The 17,492-nt window shown below is 49.2% G+C and overlaps 2 protein-coding genes across 2 annotated transcripts; both read left to right on the top strand.

Moving 5' to 3' along the window:
• The first annotated feature begins 1,399 nt into the window (after window positions 1-1,399).
• On the top strand, window positions 1,400-3,537 carry LOC109740106 (uncharacterized). The gene has a single exon (XM_020299139.4). It carries the CDS (start codon window positions 1,400-1,402, stop codon window positions 3,335-3,337), a length of 1,938 nt encoding a protein of 645 aa, XP_020154728.1. The 3' UTR covers window positions 3,338-3,537.
• Window positions 3,538-4,068: 531 nt separating this feature from the next.
• LOC109740221 (zinc-finger homeodomain protein 6) lies at window positions 4,069-5,437 on the top strand. The gene has a single exon (XM_020299259.3). It carries the CDS (start codon window positions 4,328-4,330, stop codon window positions 5,078-5,080), a length of 753 nt encoding a protein of 250 aa, XP_020154848.1. The 5' UTR covers window positions 4,069-4,327; the 3' UTR covers window positions 5,081-5,437.
• The last annotated feature ends 12,055 nt before the right edge of the window (window positions 5,438-17,492 follow it).

Below are 17,492 nucleotides of genomic sequence, written 5' to 3' on the forward strand. Positions count from 1 at the left end.
TCTCCTCCGCCGACGACCTCGGTTGTCGGTGGTGGTGGTGGGGGGGGGGGGGGGGGGGGGGGGTCATCGGATCCACGCGTGTGGATAGTTTTACGCCAAATTTGCTTAGTTTTTAGGCTGTTCATTGTCTTGGCTTCGGCGATGGCGATGGCGGCGCTCAATAAAGTTTCTTTAGATCCTACTCTGACAAGGCGATCGGTCCTATGGTTAGGGATGGATTTGGAATCCAGCCTGTTCAAGCAAGGATGGTGCAGTGACGGCGTTATCCTCGTGGTGGACCTGTGTCCTTGGGCCTCGTCGTTGCGACGGGATTTGCTCAAGCGCCGCACGGAGCTTGGGAGGTAGTCCAGGAGCGGATGCAGATTGTGGTCTACATCGGCGGCATCTGGAAGATGGTGGGTCGTGTGCTGGGTTCGTAGTACGTGGATGGCAGGTATGGTTTCCTCCTCCGACGTCTTAGTCGTGTGGGGGTGCCAGATCTGGAGTTCGATGGCGTGTCCGGGGTGTTGCCGCGGTCTGATTCGTTCAATGGTAATGATTTTGTCTTTGGCGAGCCACCTTGGAGTTCCGTAAAGCTGCATATCAGCGATGGAGCCGCGTCGAGCTCGGGTGTGGAGGTGATCCGTCATTTTTTTCCTTTGATGACTGCTGTGGTGCCAGAGGCAGGTGACGGACGTTGGTGTCAAGCTCAGAGGTTTCTTAAGTCTTGTTTGTAGTTTTACTCTTGCCTGGCGTGCCTTTGTGTAAAGGCTAGCGTTCTGCTATTTGTTCAGTTTTGTCAGGTCGGTATGTACGTGACTTGTACAATGTTTTTTATGATATAAATGAGGCACGTATTACCATAAAAAAAGAGAGGTGGATAGACTCGTCGGCGTCATCGCATCAACACGAGCGATATCGCCCAATCGCTACATCCTCCCAAAAATACATTTCCGTGAGTGCGATAGCGTGAATATGCCCGTGCAGATCCCACATTCCGGGGGTCGTTCTCACACACTCCTCGGCATCAACGGATTCGGACATTGTTGCGGGCGACAGAGATTGGGATCACTGATGAGTGGGAGGATATACTGGTGCATGCTGCGGTGCAGGTCCCGATCACGAGACTGTTGAGCGCGGCAAAAATAAACAGCTTGCACGGCATATGCCCTCACATATCCGCCGCCGCCGGGATGCACCCAAGGAGGCGACACCAACCCACCGCCCTCTTTGTTTTCGTCCACGTCGCCGTCGGCTGACACATCGCCTGCGCTACATCGATCGTCGCGATCTCGCTCGCTGGCGACCGTCGCCATCGCCATGGCGGATCGGGTGCCACTATAAATACCGCTGCGTTGCATGCGTTGTTACAGACAAGTTACTGACACTGGAGACATAGCTGGCAGTAGTACGCACGGCCATGGCGACCGAGAACTACGACCCCTGCTACCCGGACCAGCCGGTGGTGCACCGGTACCTGCCCCTGTGGGCCAGGATGCCGGCGTTCGCCGCCAAGCCGGCCTTCGTCTGGGCCGACGACGACGCGGCCACCGGCGCCATGTCATCCACCGCGATCACCTACTCCGAGCTCAATGCTGCGGTGGAGCGCCTGGCGTCCGGGCTCCTCGGCACGCTACGGCGCGGCGACACCGTGCTCGTGCTCGCCTCCCCGGGCCTCCGCCTCGTCAAGCTCCTCTTCGCGTGCCAGCGCGCCGGTCTCACCGCGGTGCCCGTCATCCCGCCCGACCCGTCCAGGCCCGGCCCCGCGCACGCGCAACTCCTGCGCGCCGTGTCTCAGACGAGGCCCAGCGCTGCCGTCGCCGACGCGCGCTACGTCACCGCCGTCGCTTCGTCGAGCCGGCTAGCCGCCGCGCTGAGCGGCCTGCGCTGGCTGTCCGTGGACGGGCTGGACGAAGGTGAAGCTGGTTTGCCGGGCGCCATGGCGGGCCACGCGGGCTGCGGCGCGGGAGACGCGTACCTGGTCCAGTACACGTCCGGCGCGACGGGCGTCCCGAAGCCCGTGGTTGTTACCGCCGGCTCGGCGGCGCACAACGTGCGGGCGGCGAGGCGGGCCTACGACCTGGGCCCCGGCAGCACGATCGTCTCGTGGCTGCCGCAGTACCACGACTGCGGCCTCATGTTCCTGCTCCTCACGGTAGTCTCCGGCGCCACCTGCGTGCTGGCCTCGCCCGACGCCTTCCTCCGGCGCCCGCGCCTTTGGCTAGAGCTCATCTCCGAGTTCAAGGCGACGTGCACGCCCGTACCGTCATTCACGTTGCCGCTCGTCCTCCGCCGCGGCGGCGGGCGCTCGGCGTCGGCGCACGGACTGCAGCTCGGCAGCCTCCGCAACCTGATCCTGATAAACGAGCCGATCTACAAGGCGTGCGTCGACGAGTTCGTCGCAGAGTTCGGCCGCCACGGGCTGCGCTCCGAGTCGGTCTCTCCGTCGTACGGCCTCGCCGAGAACTGCACGTTCGTGTCCACGGCGTGGCGGAGCACCAGCGGCCGCGTGGACGGCCTCCCGTCGTACAAGAAGCTTCTGCCGTCGGCGAGGCTGCCATCGTCCAGGGCGCACGAGGCGTCGGAGATCGAGATCGTCGTGGTGGATGAGAAGACCGGCGAGCCGGTGAGGGACGGCACGGAGGGGGAGGTCTGGGTGTCCTCGCCGAGCAACGCGTCGGGGTACCTAGGCCACCCGTCGGCGAGCCACGAGGCATTCTGCGGGAGGATGCCGGGGAGGGCGGGGTCGTGCTTCGTGCGCACGGGCGACCGCGGCGTGGTCACCGGACCGGAGCGGTACCTGTATGTCGTCGGCCGTAGCGTCGACGTGGTCGTCTCCGCGCTTGACGGCCACGTGCACGCACACTACGTCGAGACGGCCGCTTTCGGCAGCGCGCCGGACCGCGTGAGGGGTGGCTGCATCGCCGCTTTCACCGCGCCGGCGACAAGGTCTTCGAAGGAGCAAATGTGCGTCGTCGCGGAGCTGCAGAAGGGAAGCCGCAGCGATGATCACACGAGTCTCTGCGACGGCATAAGGCGGTCAGTGTGGGAGGCGGAAAGGGTGAGGGTTGGTCGGGTGATGCTTGTCCAGAGCGGCGCGGTGCCGAAGACGACGTCGGGGAAGGTGCGCCGTGGGGCGGCGAGGGAGAAGTTGGTCGCCAGGCGGTATCCGGTGGTTTTTGAGGCCCTGTACGACAACTGTGACGGCGAGGGCTCGACGCGTGCGGTGCGTAACGAAGATGGGGAAATGGAGGAGAGGTGCGCGGCGAGCTGGATGGCAGGAGAGGGTGGGGTGCCCGCCATGGCCACGGCCTTAGGTGGTGCAAGCCGCCGTGTTCGCGTCCAATCGTTTCTTTGAGAAAGAAGTTTTCGAAGATTAAAGTGTGTAGTAGGATGGATGGAATTGTTTGGTTTGGTTTGTCTTGGTGATCACGTTTGATGATGAAGCACCTCTCTCCCTTTTTGCCATGTAGTATTATTTCTTGATGTCCATTTAGGGAAGTTGAAGATCTAGTGTTTTTAGTGCTGTGTTAGTGATATGCCTTAAAAAACCTTTACGCATGCCACAATGTTAACACGAGTTTCCCTCGCAAAAATAAAATAAAATGTTAACATGAGTTAGCATTTTTTTTTTGCGAATCAAGTTAGCGCTCTTCCTATGTGGCTAATTTTAATTCAGGTTTGAACGGTTCTCATTCCAATTTTAATTATATCAAGTTTGTGTTCATGAACCCGAAGTGTTTAATATAGGTAATGTCATTACTAATCCTGGTATCCGGGAACAAACTAAAGAGAGATCTAGTGCTTGAACTAGAAGTCATTATAAAAATATTTTTTATTAGCACTAGATAATCATCTGTGCGTTGCAGCGGGACATAAATATTCTACTATGTTAATTTATGATTTATCGAAAACTTAATTTGATTTGATAAACACCTTTGGCCTTTTTTTCCAAAGAAAAGTATAATTTTAGTTCAATAAAAGGCGGGACAATATAGCCGGTTAATAAATGAAAAAACACACAGACCGGAGGAATTGTTAGACTTTTTTTTTTACCAGATGTTGCACATGCTCGTAGTAACCCCCATCTCTGCACGTGGGACAATTAAAGGGCTGCAGGGAGGGGGTGACGCCTTCCCCTGCCGTGCCGCTGTCGGTCGCTCGTCGCTCCACCACCACCACGCATCGCCGGCCCTGTAGGAGACAAAAGTGCCATTTCAGAACCAGTGTCTCCCCTGCTGAAGCCCATCTCTCGCTCTCGCTCCTTGGTGGCTACAAAACCACAAGAGGCCAAGCGCCTGCGCGCTAGCTGCATCCATCCAGAGCCCAGAGCCAGAGGCATGCGGTGATGGAGTTCACGGGGCCGGAGCACGCCGCCGGGACGCCGCCCGGCACGCGCGCGCCCTCCGACGCCTCCTCGGGGAACAGCGGGGCGGCCGGGAGCTGGGAGGCGAGGTACCGCGAGTGCCTGCGCAACCACGCGGCCGCGCAGGGCGGGCACGCCGTGGACGGCTGCGGGGAGTTCATGCCCTCCGGCGCCCACGACCTCCTCAGGTGCGCCGCCTGCGGGTGCCACCGCAGCTTCCACCGCAGGGACGACGGGCAGCAGCACCCCCGCCTCTTCCTCCCCGCGCCCGCCGCCACGCCGACGACGGCTCCGCGCGTGCCGCTGCTCATGCCGCCTCCGCAGCACCACCACCCCTACGCGGCCGGCCACCCGCACGCGCCGCCGTTCGCGTACAACCCCCACCACCACCAATACCAACGCACACCCAGCGGCGGTGGCACGACGACCGAGTCGTCCAGCGAGGAGCCCGGCCCGGGCCCGCCCTCGACGTCGGCTCCAGGGCAGGGGCACGGGCAGGCGCGGCGGCCGAAGCGGTTCCGGACGAGGTTCACGGCAGAGCAGAGGGGGCAGATGCTGGCGCTGGCGGAGCGGGTGGGGTGGCGGATGCTGAAACAAGACGAGGCCCTGGTGGAGCAGCTCTGCGCGCAGGCTGGCGTCCGGCGGCAGGTCTTCAAGGTCTGGATGCACAACAACAAGCACCACAGGAGGCAGCCGCAGCCGCCACAGTCCCAACAGCAGCAACAACAACGGTAGGGTGCCCGTAGCCATGGGAGGGGACAAGCTCACGAATCCCCACATCATTATTTTTGTACTTCCGACAGGGGAAGAGGGATTAATTAAACAGGGGGACTGAAGTGAAGCGAAGCGAGGGGCTCTCTCTAATCTTCATCATTGTCTCCTAGTTTTACTTCTTGTTCTTGATCATGGTTCATGATCCTTGCTTGGTTTAATCCTTTTGTTTCTAGTTGATGCGTCAGTTAATTGGGATGATGAGGGCACTCAACGCGCATACGTACATTTGTCCTTATTTTCTACTGTACGTATTTGATTTGGCCTCTGAACAAGAAGATCAATTGACCACGGCAATTTCCTTCATGCCATCTTGCTCAAGACTAGATCTTTCATCTTCACTTGATCGATCGGTGGTGCTGTTATTTCTCGCTGTTCTTTCAAATGCAGAATCATCGATCATGTGGTTGGAGCTTAAAAAACCAGTACCGAATTATTTATCAGAGATTCAACGAGACAGTGATAAGACAAATCATGGACCTTTCTTGCTGACAAGTGAACAACTGGTACGGGCATGAATTGATTTAACATCAGCCATAATGTACTTACTGGGAACATATGCTTGAACGTGACTTAATTATCAGCACCAATTAAACTTAGCTGCATCAAGAACACATGCAGGAGTACTGTTCATCCGTGTGTGTTTATCTATCCTCCACTCGGTTGCCGTGCATTGTTGTAAGATTTTGCCAAAGAAGAGAAAAAAAATAGTACAGATTATTACCAGGAAAGTTGAGAGTGAGCCCTTATCCAAACCAGATCCCTTAATTGGGCATGCATGCCGGTCAGTCACTCACATGGCCTATGTTTGCCGAAGAAGAGGATACAAGGATTTCGCTTCATGGAACACAACTGCGAGGCCGGCCCATGCTGCCTGCAACTAACTGCAAGGGATGGGGGGATACAGCGGATAAGGACGCAATAATGAGTACCCATCCAAGGAAGGATGATGAACCTGTCAGCGTCACTCAGATTTTGTGTTCTTGTTAGCCGTCACACTTCTGGGCTTCTGGCTGGACTACATGAACCTCCAACTAGATTTTTGAGTGTTCTAGGTAGTTATTTGGATGGTTGGGCAGAGCAATAAGAGCAACTCCAACGCGCCGACCCAAACGGACGCGCGCTTTGTTTGTTTTTTTGTCCATTTGATCGCCCGCTCGCTCGTCGTCCGCTCCCTTTAGCGTTTGGGTCGGCCGTGCCACCAACACGGACCCATTTTCACCCTCGCGGCCGGCCAACCGTGTTTTCCTCAAAAAAAATACAAACATCTTACGTAGTTTCACAATCAAACAAATATACTTCCTCCGTCTAGTGAAAAGTGTATATATATAATTTTTAGGAGAAATTATGGAGTGGAGTAAAAAATGCATTGGAAAGGTGCAAGCCACTATCTCTCTGTTTTTAATTACCCTACCCCAGTGACCTAAGTGCATGAAAAAAAATTAAAGAGACGAATGCTGTTGGTCTTGATTACTGTGTGATAAGCGAGAAGCAATTTTTTCTACTTTAATGTGCATTGGAAAGATAGATGTACACTCTTTTGTGGATAAATTTTGAAGCCAAACATACACTTTTCACCGGATAGAGGGAGCAACAAAGTTTACAAGCCAAATAAATATATCATAGTAGCTGGTCTGGCGGCGTCCGGCAAGCGTGGCGGCGTCAGCCAACAGTGGCGTCATCGCCGAAGGAGCTGGACGGGGAAGGGGCGGGGGGGGGGGGGGGGGAGTTGGTGCTGGCAACGACGTTGGAGGAAGCTGCGGTGGTCCGGCGACGAGGCGGTGGTGGCGGCGACGTTGGAAGGTGCGTGCTGCAGGGGGAGGCATGTGGGTGCGGCTGGCTGGCAAGGGCACCGAAACTAGGCGGCGGCGGCGATGGGGTGGGGCGGCCGGGTGCTTGTTGTGGATGGGAGAAAGAGAATGCCCTATGTGCCACCGACTGGCGGGCCAGGGGAGGAGTAGGCGGGCGGCGCGCGCATCCATCTTGTGTCCGCGTCGACGCAAATGGGGCACAAATTTGGGCCTGGAATGGGTCGCCAAACGGACGAAAATTGGACGCGCGTCCTTTTGGACCCGCGCTTTGGGCCGACTTTTGTGTCCGTTTTGACCCAAACGGACGCGTGCAAACAAAATGGGTCGGCGCGTTGGAGTTGTTCTATCGTCATGGACCTATTCCTCCCCCTACCATGGGCCCTCGAGGCTCCGTTGCCGAGCCTGTGGACGTCCCTCTATCTACCGCTCCGGCGCCAACGATTGGGGGGGGGGGGGAGAGTTCCGATGCCTCGGTTAGTAGTTTAGGTTAGGTTTTATTCAGTCTTTGTAGGGGGGACGCTTCATCTTTCTACTGGTCTTACTGGCTCCGATCCTCCTCGAGTTTGCCCGTCTGGGCGGAGTCGACACAACTTTGACTTAGATTCCCGTCGTCGCCTTGAGTCGATGAGGTTAGAGTCTCTCACCACGACTATAACTCTGTGGTGTTGGTTCTTAGGGTACATGCACGAAGACTTTTCGGATGTCATCGACAAGGTTGGCCTGACTCCGGTAAGGGAGCAGAGACAGTGGCACGCCGATGTCTCATTCTGACAACTCTAGTGGTCCAGTGATTTTGATGTAATTTTTGCTTTGTACTTCTAGTAAATTTTCTCAATAGACGTGGGTCATGTTCGCAAAAATGAGAGGCTATTTTCGTATGACACCGAACTTGGCCGGTTTGTAGATAAAGGAACGGGGAACACAGGGAAATACTTGGCCGATTTATGGAAAGAAATCAACCACCTCCATCACACGTCACGTTGCCCTAGGCCCACATGACCTTTCTCCTCCTCTACCTTATCCCCTTCCTCCTCCACACGACTTTTCCTCAACCTCTCCTTATTTTCTTCACCACCGAGCAACCGCCATGGCTGATGCCTCCGTCGCCATTGAGCCGCACGCTCATGCACTGATGCAGATGAGAAGAACTGTGCACGCCGCCGCCCATCGTTGCAATAGTCGCCGTGTTACAAAGCAACCGCGGAAACCATCCAATTGCAAGGTTACCTTGTCGCCGCACATTGTTGCTGGAACAACCACCGTGTTGCAAGGCAACCGTGGAGACCACCACATTGCAATACCCTTTGTCGCCGCTGCCATGCACAGCCGCCGTGTTTCAAGAACTGCATTGTCGATGACTGCGGCGTGCCTTCGGCTCGCTTTAGTGCTTGTAGTCATCGCTAGGTGGTCTACGGATCTGGATGTAATTTTTATTTCTGTTGTTCGTTGTACTGCCATGATTGAAGATGAATACTCCCTCCGTCTAGGTGTGTAAGCCTACCCACAATGGGAGTAACATAGGTAGTAACATCACACATATCTAGATAAAATAGATGATGTGACAAGCAATAAATGAAGAAAGAGAGGCATGTGGTAACATAGCTAGTTACTACTAGTATGAGTAACATCACACATATCAAGACAAGATGAGTCTATAGCCTAATAAATGAAGTATTGCATGTTACCACACATATGTTACTCCCCACTATAGAGGTAGTAACCTGGAGTAGTAACATGTGCATGTTACTACTCTATGTTACTACCCATTGTGGCTAGTCTAAGTCATCTTAGGTTGCGCACCGCGACCAAGGTGAATGGAAAAACGAGAGAACTTAATGTATTTTTGCTAATTAATAACATTGCATGCAATGGACTAACCACTGCATGTCTTGTTTGGTAGTCTCAAGTCATTTAAAACATGCATGGCTCACATATCTTATTGGTTGATATGACACGAAACAAGAAACGAGATGAGAGTTAATGTACCGCGCCTAAGTGTTTTGAGATTATTTGGTTTTCGTAAGATGACTTACACACCTAGACGGAGGGAGTAGATTGGAAGTTTTTCTGCAAAAAAGAAAAGAAAAAGAAAACCACCATGTTGCAATATCCTTGCCGAGATCGTCCTTGTATCGCAACACGACGTGACTGCAACTTGATCCATGTTGTTATGGGTGATCACAACATGGTCCATGTTGCAATGGGTGACCAAATGCCCGCACTTACAATTGTTACGCAAGTCGAAGGTGACCGCAATATGATCCATGTTGCAATGGATGTTGGCAACATCATCCATGTTGCGATTATTTGACAACCTATAATACTGTAGCGTCGTCCTACACCTTGCGCCTGCTTTGTAGTTTGCACCGTGGTACCTGGCGACAAGTACTATTCTCTCGTCGAAGGAGATTATAAGGAGAACATCACCAATACAACACTGCATTAACGAGTTACCATTAACTACCTAGATGTACAACAACAGATAGGTTAGGGCATCTTCAACACATACCCCTAAAACGGATACTGCATATGTCCGCATGCCGGTCTGGATCGGTGTCCATACATTGATACGAGAGCTAGCCACTCAAAGCTATCCGCCAAATGCATGTGCTATCATTCTAGTCTTCCGCCAAATCCTGCACGGACAGAGAGGAGAGGGTATGTGATGGCTTTTGATTCGTATGTGGATGTTCGGACTCTCGCAAAGTCCCCCTGTTTTGGTTCCGGTTTGTGAAAAAAGGATGTCCGGACGCATCAGCGGACCGATGGGTACTACATTAGATATCAAATTGTGTCTGGACAGGTCGGTCTGTCGATTTGAGGGTCCGCTTTGGATTTGCCCTTACTTGTACACCAAAATACCTACCTCATCATATTATTTATTCTACATAATAATTAAACATAGTAACGTAAAAAGAGAAAAAGATTTCTGATGAAAAGCTAAAAAGATTAAAATAGTTAGTGGCAGCAAAGAAAAAGGAATTTAACGTACTCTCAAATCCTCTTCAGGAATACGATTCTATGGCACGTGGTAGAACTAAACCTCTTTTAGCTTCAAAAAAAAAAACAAAGTAAAACTCTTTTATCCATACGTGCTGTTTATATGTACGCGTACTTTGATTTCAACAGGTTTGGCCACGTTTTATAGGCTGGAATATTTCTCTGCCAAAAAATGTATAAAGACAGAGTTTATGTAATGCTCCTTAAGTTTAGAGGCTAGTCAGGTTTTTTTCTCTTCGTTACGAAAGGACATTTCAGCCGAGATGATTTTTCCTTTTCTTGGAAGGAGGTTAAAACTCTGGGCTCTGCATCATTGTGATGCACACAGATATTTTTATAATTACTCCTTCCGTAAAGAGATATAAGAGCGTTTAGATCACTACTTTAGTGATCTACATGATTTTATATTTTATTACGGAGGGAGTATTTAACAGAGTGAAGAACAAATACAACTAGGGTCAAAACATTACAAGATGTGAAAAACAGCACCAACCATTAGATTAACTTCTTTCACAACAATGCCTTTAAGAAAGGATGTCGTAGCGAACCAACCTGTGATAGGATTTTTAGGAGGACAGCGGTATCCTCAGCCCACCAAGGTTCAAGTCCAGGTGCTTGTATTATTCCTGGTTTTATGTCAGGATTTCCGGCGATGCATGTTAAGTGAAAGTAGACCTTCTCGTTGACTACGAGGCGCCCGACTTCATGAATCTTAAGATGATATGCCGGCTCGGTCTCTCGAAGGTGCTCATAAGAGCGACTCCAAAGGGGCGACCCATTTCGTCCGTGGCCGTCCGTTTGGGTCGGTGCAGACACAAAAGGCGGCCCAACGCGCCGATCCAAACGGACGCGCGTCCGTTTTTCGTCTGCGGGCGACCCATTCCCGACCCATTTTTGAGCCGGATTTGCGTCGACGCGGACACGCAACGGACGCGCGCGCTCTCCTACTCCTCTCCCCGGGCCCGCTGGTCTGTGGCACATTGGCCTCCCGTCTCACCCTGCGGCCAACAAGCAACCCTCCCGCCTGAAGGAAATATGCCCTAGAGGCAATAATAAAGTATTATATATTTCCTTATATCATGATAAATGTTTATTATTCATGCTAGAATTGTATTAACCGGAAACATAATACATGTGTGAATACATAGACAAATAGAGTGTCACTAGTATGCCTCTACTTGACTAGCTCGTTAATCAAAGATGGTTATGTTTCCTAGCCATAGACATGAGTTGTCATTTGATTAACGGGATCACATCATTAGGAGAATGACGTGATTGACTTGACCCATTCCGTTAGCTTAGCACCCGATCGTTTAGTATGTTGCTATTGCTTTCTTCATGACTTATACATGTTCCTATGACTATGAGATTATGCAACTCCCGTTTACCGGAGGAACACTTTGTGTGCTACCAAACGTCACAACGTAAATGGGTGATTATAAAGGTGCTCTATAGGTGTCTCCAAAGGTACTTGTTGGGTTGGCGTATTTCGAGATTAGGATTTGTCACTCCGATTGTCGGAGAGGTATCTCTGGGCCCACTCGGTAATGCACATCACTATAAGCCTTGCAAGCATTGTGACTAATGAGTTAGTTGCGGGATGATGTATTACGGAACGAGTAAAGAGACTTGCCGGTAACGAGATTGAACTAGGTATCGAGATACCGACGATCGAATCTCGGGCAAGTAACATACCGATGACAAAGGGAATAACGTATGTTGTTATGCGGTCTGACCGATAAAGATCTTCGTAGAATATGTGGGAGCCAATATGGGCATCCAGGTCCCGCTATTGGTTATTGACCGGAGAGGTGTCTCGGTCATGTCTACATAGTTCTCGAACCCGTAGGGTCCGCACGCTTAACGTTACGATGATAGTTTTATTGAGTTTTGATGTACCGAAGGAGTTCGGAGTCCCGGATGAGATCGGGGACATGACGAGGAGTCTCGAAATGGCCGAGACGTAAAGATCGATATATTGGACAACTATATTCGGACTTCGGAAAGGTTCCGAGCGATTCGGGTATTTTTCGGAGTACCGGAGAGTTACGGGAATTCGTATTGAGCCTTAATGGGCCATACGGGAAAGGAGAGAAAGACCCCAAAGGGTGGCCGCACCCCTCCCCATGGGCTAGTCCGAATTGGACTAGGGAGGGGGGCGCCCCTTTCCTTCTTTCTCCTTCTCCCTTCCCTTCTTCCACTCCTAGTCCAACAAGGAAAGGGGGGGAGTCCTACTCCCGGTAGGAGTAGGACTCCTCCTGGCACGCCACACCTCCTAGGCCGGCGGCCTCCCCCTTGCTCCTTTATATACGGGGGCAGGGGGGCACCTCTAGAGGACAATTGATCTATTGATCTCTTAGCCGTGTGCGGTGCCCCCCTCCACCATATTACACCTCGATAATATCGTAGCGGTGCTTAGGCGAAGCCCTGCGTCGGTAGAACATCATCATCGTCACCACGCCGTCGTGCTGACGAAACTCTCCCTCAACACTCGGCTGGATCGGAGTTCGAGGGATGTCATCGAGCTGAACGTGTGCTGAACTCGGAGGTGCCGTGCGTTCGGTACTTGATCGGTTGGATCGTGAAGACGTACGACTACATCAACCGCGTTGTGACAACGCTTCCGCTTTCGGTCTACGAGGGTACGTGGACAACACTCTCCCCTCTCGTTGCTATGCATCACCATGATCTTGCGTGTGCGTAGGAATTTTTTTGAAATTACTACGTTCCCCAACAGTGGCATCCGAGCCTGGTTATATGCGTTGATGCTATGCACGAGTAGAACACAAGTGAGTTGTGGGCGATATAAGTCATACTGCTTACCAGCATGTCATGCTTTGGTTCAGCGGTATTGTGAGATGAAGCGGCCCGGACCGACATTACGCGTACGCTTACGCGAGACTGGTTTCACCGTTGGGAGCACTCGTTGCTTAAAGGTGACCGGCGGGTGTCTGTCTCTCTCACTTTAGTTGAACCGAGTGTGGCTACGCCCGGTCCTTGCGAAGGTTAAAACAGCACCAACTTGACAAACTATTGTTGTGGTTTTGATGCGTAGGTAAGAACGGTTCTTGCTAAGCCCGTAGCAGCCACGTAAAACTTGCAACAACAAAGTAGAGGACGTCTAACTTGTTTTTGCAGGGCATGTTGTGATGTGATATGGTCAAGACATGATGCTATATTTTATTGTATGAGATGATCATGTTTTGTAACCGAGTTATCGGCAACTGGTAGGAGCCATATGGTTGTCGCTTTATTGTATGCAATGCAATCGCCATGTAATTATTTTACTTTATCACTAAGCGGTAGCGATAGTCGTAAAAGCAATAAGTTGGCGAGACGACAACGATACTACGATGGAGATCAAGGTGTCACGCCGGTGACGATGGTGATCATGACGGTGCTTCGGAGATGGAGATCACGAGCACAATGCTTCGGAGATGGAGATCACGAGCACAATGCTTTGGAGATGGAGATCACGAGCACGATGCTTCGGAGATGGAGGTCACAAGCACAAGATGATGATGGCCATATCATATCACTTATATTGATTGCATGTGATGTTAATTCTTTATGCATCTTATCTTGCTTTGATTGACGGTAGCATTATAAGATGATCTCTCACTAAAATTTCAAGATAAAGTGTTCTCCCTGAGTATGCACCGTTGCGAAAGTTCTTCGTGCTGAGACACCACGTGTTAATCGGGTGTGATAGGCTCTACGTTCAAATACAACGGGTGCAAAACAGTTGCACACGCGGAATACTCAGGTTAAACTTGACGAGCCTAGCATATACAGATATGGCCTCGGAACACAGAGACCGAAAGGTCGAGCGTGAATCATATAGTAGATATGATCAACATAGTGATGTTCACCATTGAAACTACTCCATCTCACGTGTTAATCGGACATGGTTTAGTTGATTTGGATCATGTGATCACTTAGATGATTAGAGGGATGTCTATCTAAGTGGGAGTTCTTAAGTAATACGATTAATTGAACTTAAAATTATCATGAACTTAGTCCTGATAGTATTTTGCAAATTATGTTGCAGATCAATAGCTCGCGTTGTTGCATCCCTATGTTTATTTTGATATGTTCCTAGAGAAAATTATGTTGAAAGATGTTAGTAGCAAAGATGCGGATTGGATCCGTGATCTGAGGATTATCCTCATTGCTGCATAGAAGAATTATGTCCTTGATGCACCGCTAGGTGACAGACCTATTGCAGGAGCAGATGCAGATGTTATGAACGTTTGGCTAGCTCAATATGATGACTACTTGATAGTTTAGTGCACCATGCTTAACAGCTTAGAATCGGGACTTCAAAGACGTTTTAAACGTCATGGACCATATGAGATGTTCCAGGAGTTGAAGTTAATATTTCAAGCAAATACCCGAGTTGAGAGATATGAAGTCTCCAACAAGTTCTATAGCTAAAAGATGGAGGAGAATAGCTCAAGCAGTGAGCATGTGCTCAGATTGTCTGGGTACTACAATCGCTTGAATCAAGTGGGAGTTAATCTTCCAGATAAAATAGTGATTGACAGAATTCTCTAGTCACCATCACCAAGTTAGTAGAACTTCGTGATGAACTATAGTATGCAAGGGATGACGAAAGTAATTCCCGAGCTCTTCGCGATGCTGAAATCCACGAAGGTAGAAATCAAGAAAAAAACATCAAGTGTTGATGGTTGACGAGACCACTAATTTCAAGAAAAGGGCAAAGGGAAGAAGGGGAACTTCAAGAAGAACGGCAAGCAAGTTGCTGCTCAAGTGAAGAAGCCTAAGTCTGGTCCTAAGCCTGAGACTAAGTGCTTCTACTGCAAAGGGACTGGTCACTGGAAGCGGAACTACCCCAACTATTTGGTGGATAAGAAGGATGGCAAAGTGAACAAAGGTATATTGGATATACATGTTATTGATGTGTACTTTACTAGTGTTTATAGCAACCCCTCGGTATTTGATACTGGTTCAGTTGCTAAGAGTAGTAACTCGATACGGGAGTGGCAGAATAAACAGAGACTAGTAAAAGGCGAGGTGACGATGTGTGTTGGAAGTAGTTCCAAGATTGATATGATCATCATCGCACACTCCCTATACTTTCGGGATTAGTGTTGAAACTAAATAAGTGTTATTTGGTGTTTGCGTGGAGCATGAATATGATTTGATCATATTTGTTGCAATACGGTTATTCATTTAAATTAGAGAATAATTATTGTTCTGTTTACATGAATAAAACCTTCTATGGTCATACACCCAATAAAATGGTTTGTTGGATCTCGATCGTAGTGATACACATATTCATAATAATGAAGCCAAAAGATACAAAGTTAATAATGATAGTGCAACTTATTTGTGGCACTACCGTTTAGGTCATATTGGTGTAAAGCGCATGAAGAAACTCCATACTGATGGGATTTTGGAATCACTTGATTATGAATCACTTGATGCTTGCGAACCATGCCTCATGGGCAAGATGACTAAAAACGCCGTTCTCCGGAACTATGGAGAGAGCAACAGATTTGTTGGAAATCATACATACTGATGTATGCGATCCGATGAGTGTTGAGGCTCGTAGCGGGTATCATTATTTTCTGACCTCCACAGATGATTTGAGAAGATATGGGTATATCTACTTAATGAAACAGAAGTCTGAAACATTTGAAAAGTTCATATAATTTCAGAGTGAAGTGGAAAATCATCGTAACAAGAAAATAAAGTTTCTACGATCTGATCGTGGAGAAGAGTATTTGAGTTACGAGTTTGGCCTTCAGTTAAAACGATGTGAAATAGTTTCACTACTCACGCCACGTGGAACACCACAGTGTAATGGTGTGTCCGAATATCGTAACCGTACTTTATTAGATATGGTGCAATATATGATGTCTCTTACCGATCTACCACTATCGTTTTGGGGTTATGCATTAGAGACAACTACATTCACGTTAAATAGGGTACCATCTAAATCCGTTGAGACGACATCTTATGAACTGTGGTTTGGCAAGAAACCAAAGTTGTCGTTTCTTAAAGTTTGGGGTTGCGATGCTTACGTGAAAAAGTTTCATCCTGATAAGCTCAAACCCAAATCGGAGAAATGTGTCTTCATAGGATACCCAAAGGAGACTGTTGGGTACACCTTCTATCACAGATCCGAAGGCAAGACATTCGTTGCTAAGTATGAATCCTTTCTAGAGAAGGAGTTTCTCTCGAAAGAAGTGAGTGGGAGGAAAGTAGAACTTGATGAGGTAACTGTACCTGCTCCCTTATTGGAAAGTAGTTCATCACAGAAATCTGTTCCTGTGACTCCTACACCAATTAGTGAGGAAGTTAATGATGATGATCATGTAACTTCAGATCAAGTTACTACCAAACCTCGTAGGTAAACCAGAGTGAGATCCACACCAGAGTGGTACGGTAATCTAGGAGTAGATCACTGGACAACGGCCAAAATTATCCTTAGTGGAATAAGGATATGTTTCTCGATTATGGAAGTGACAAAAGGTTCATCGTAAAGGGTTACGTCGATGCAAGTTTTGACACTAATCTAGATGACTCTAAGTCTCGGTCTAGATACATATTGAAAGTCGGAGCAATTAGCTAGAGTAGCTCCGTGCAGAGCATTGTAGACATAGAAATTTGCAAAATACTTACGGATCTGAATGTGACAGACCCGTTGACTAAAATTATATCACAATCAAAACATGATCACACCTTAGTACTCTGTGGGTGTTAATCACATAGCGATGTGAACTAGATTATTGACTCTAGTAAACCCTTTGAGTGTTGGTCACATAGAGATGTGAACTATGGGTGTTAATCACATGGTGATGTGAATTATTGATGTTAAATCACATGGCGATGTGAACTAGATTATTGACTCTAGTGTAAGTGGGAGACTAAAGGAAATATGCCCTAGAGGCAATAATAAAGTATTATATATTTCCTTATATCATGATAAATGTTTATTATTCATGTTAGAATTGTATTAACCGGAAACATAATACATGTGTGAATACATAGACAAAGAGAGTGTCACTAGTATGCCTCTACTTGACTAGCTCGTTAATCAAAGATGGTTATGTTTCCTAGCCATAGACATGAGTTGTCATTTGATTAACGGGATCACATCATTAGGAGAATGACGTGATTGACTTGACCCATTCCGTTAGCTTAGCACCCGATCGTTTAGTATGTTGCTATTGCTTTCTTCATGACTTATACATGTTCCTATGACTATGAGATTATGCAACTCCCGTTTACCGGAGGAACACTTTGTGTGCTACCAAACGTCACAACGTAAATGGGTGATTATAAAGGTGCTCTACAGGTTCTTTAGCTTAGCACCTTTATAATCACCCAGTTACGTTGTGACGTTTGGTAGCACACAAAGTGTTCCTCCGGTAAACGGGAGTTGCATAATCTCATAGTCATAGGAGCATGTATAAGTCATGAAGAAAGCAATAGCAAAATACTAAACGATCGAGTGCTAAGTTAACGGAATGGGTCAAGTCAATCACATCATTCTCCTAATGATGTGATCCCGTTAATCAAATGACAACCCATGT

The sequence above is a fragment of the Aegilops tauschii genome, chromosome 1, assembly GCF_002575655.3.
Source record: "Aegilops tauschii subsp. strangulata cultivar AL8/78 chromosome 1, Aet v6.0, whole genome shotgun sequence".
In the NCBI taxonomy this organism is placed as follows: domain Eukaryota; kingdom Viridiplantae; phylum Streptophyta; class Magnoliopsida; order Poales; family Poaceae; genus Aegilops; species Aegilops tauschii.

What these genes read in the sequence shown, in the direction of transcription:
- LOC109740106 (XM_020299139.4), top strand. Translation starts at nt 1,400, where the DNA reads ATGGCGACCGAGAACTACGACCCCTGCTACCCGGACCAGCCGGTGGTG.
- LOC109740221 (XM_020299259.3), top strand. Translation starts at nt 4,328, where the DNA reads ATGGAGTTCACGGGGCCGGAGCACGCCGCCGGGACGCCGCCCGGCACG.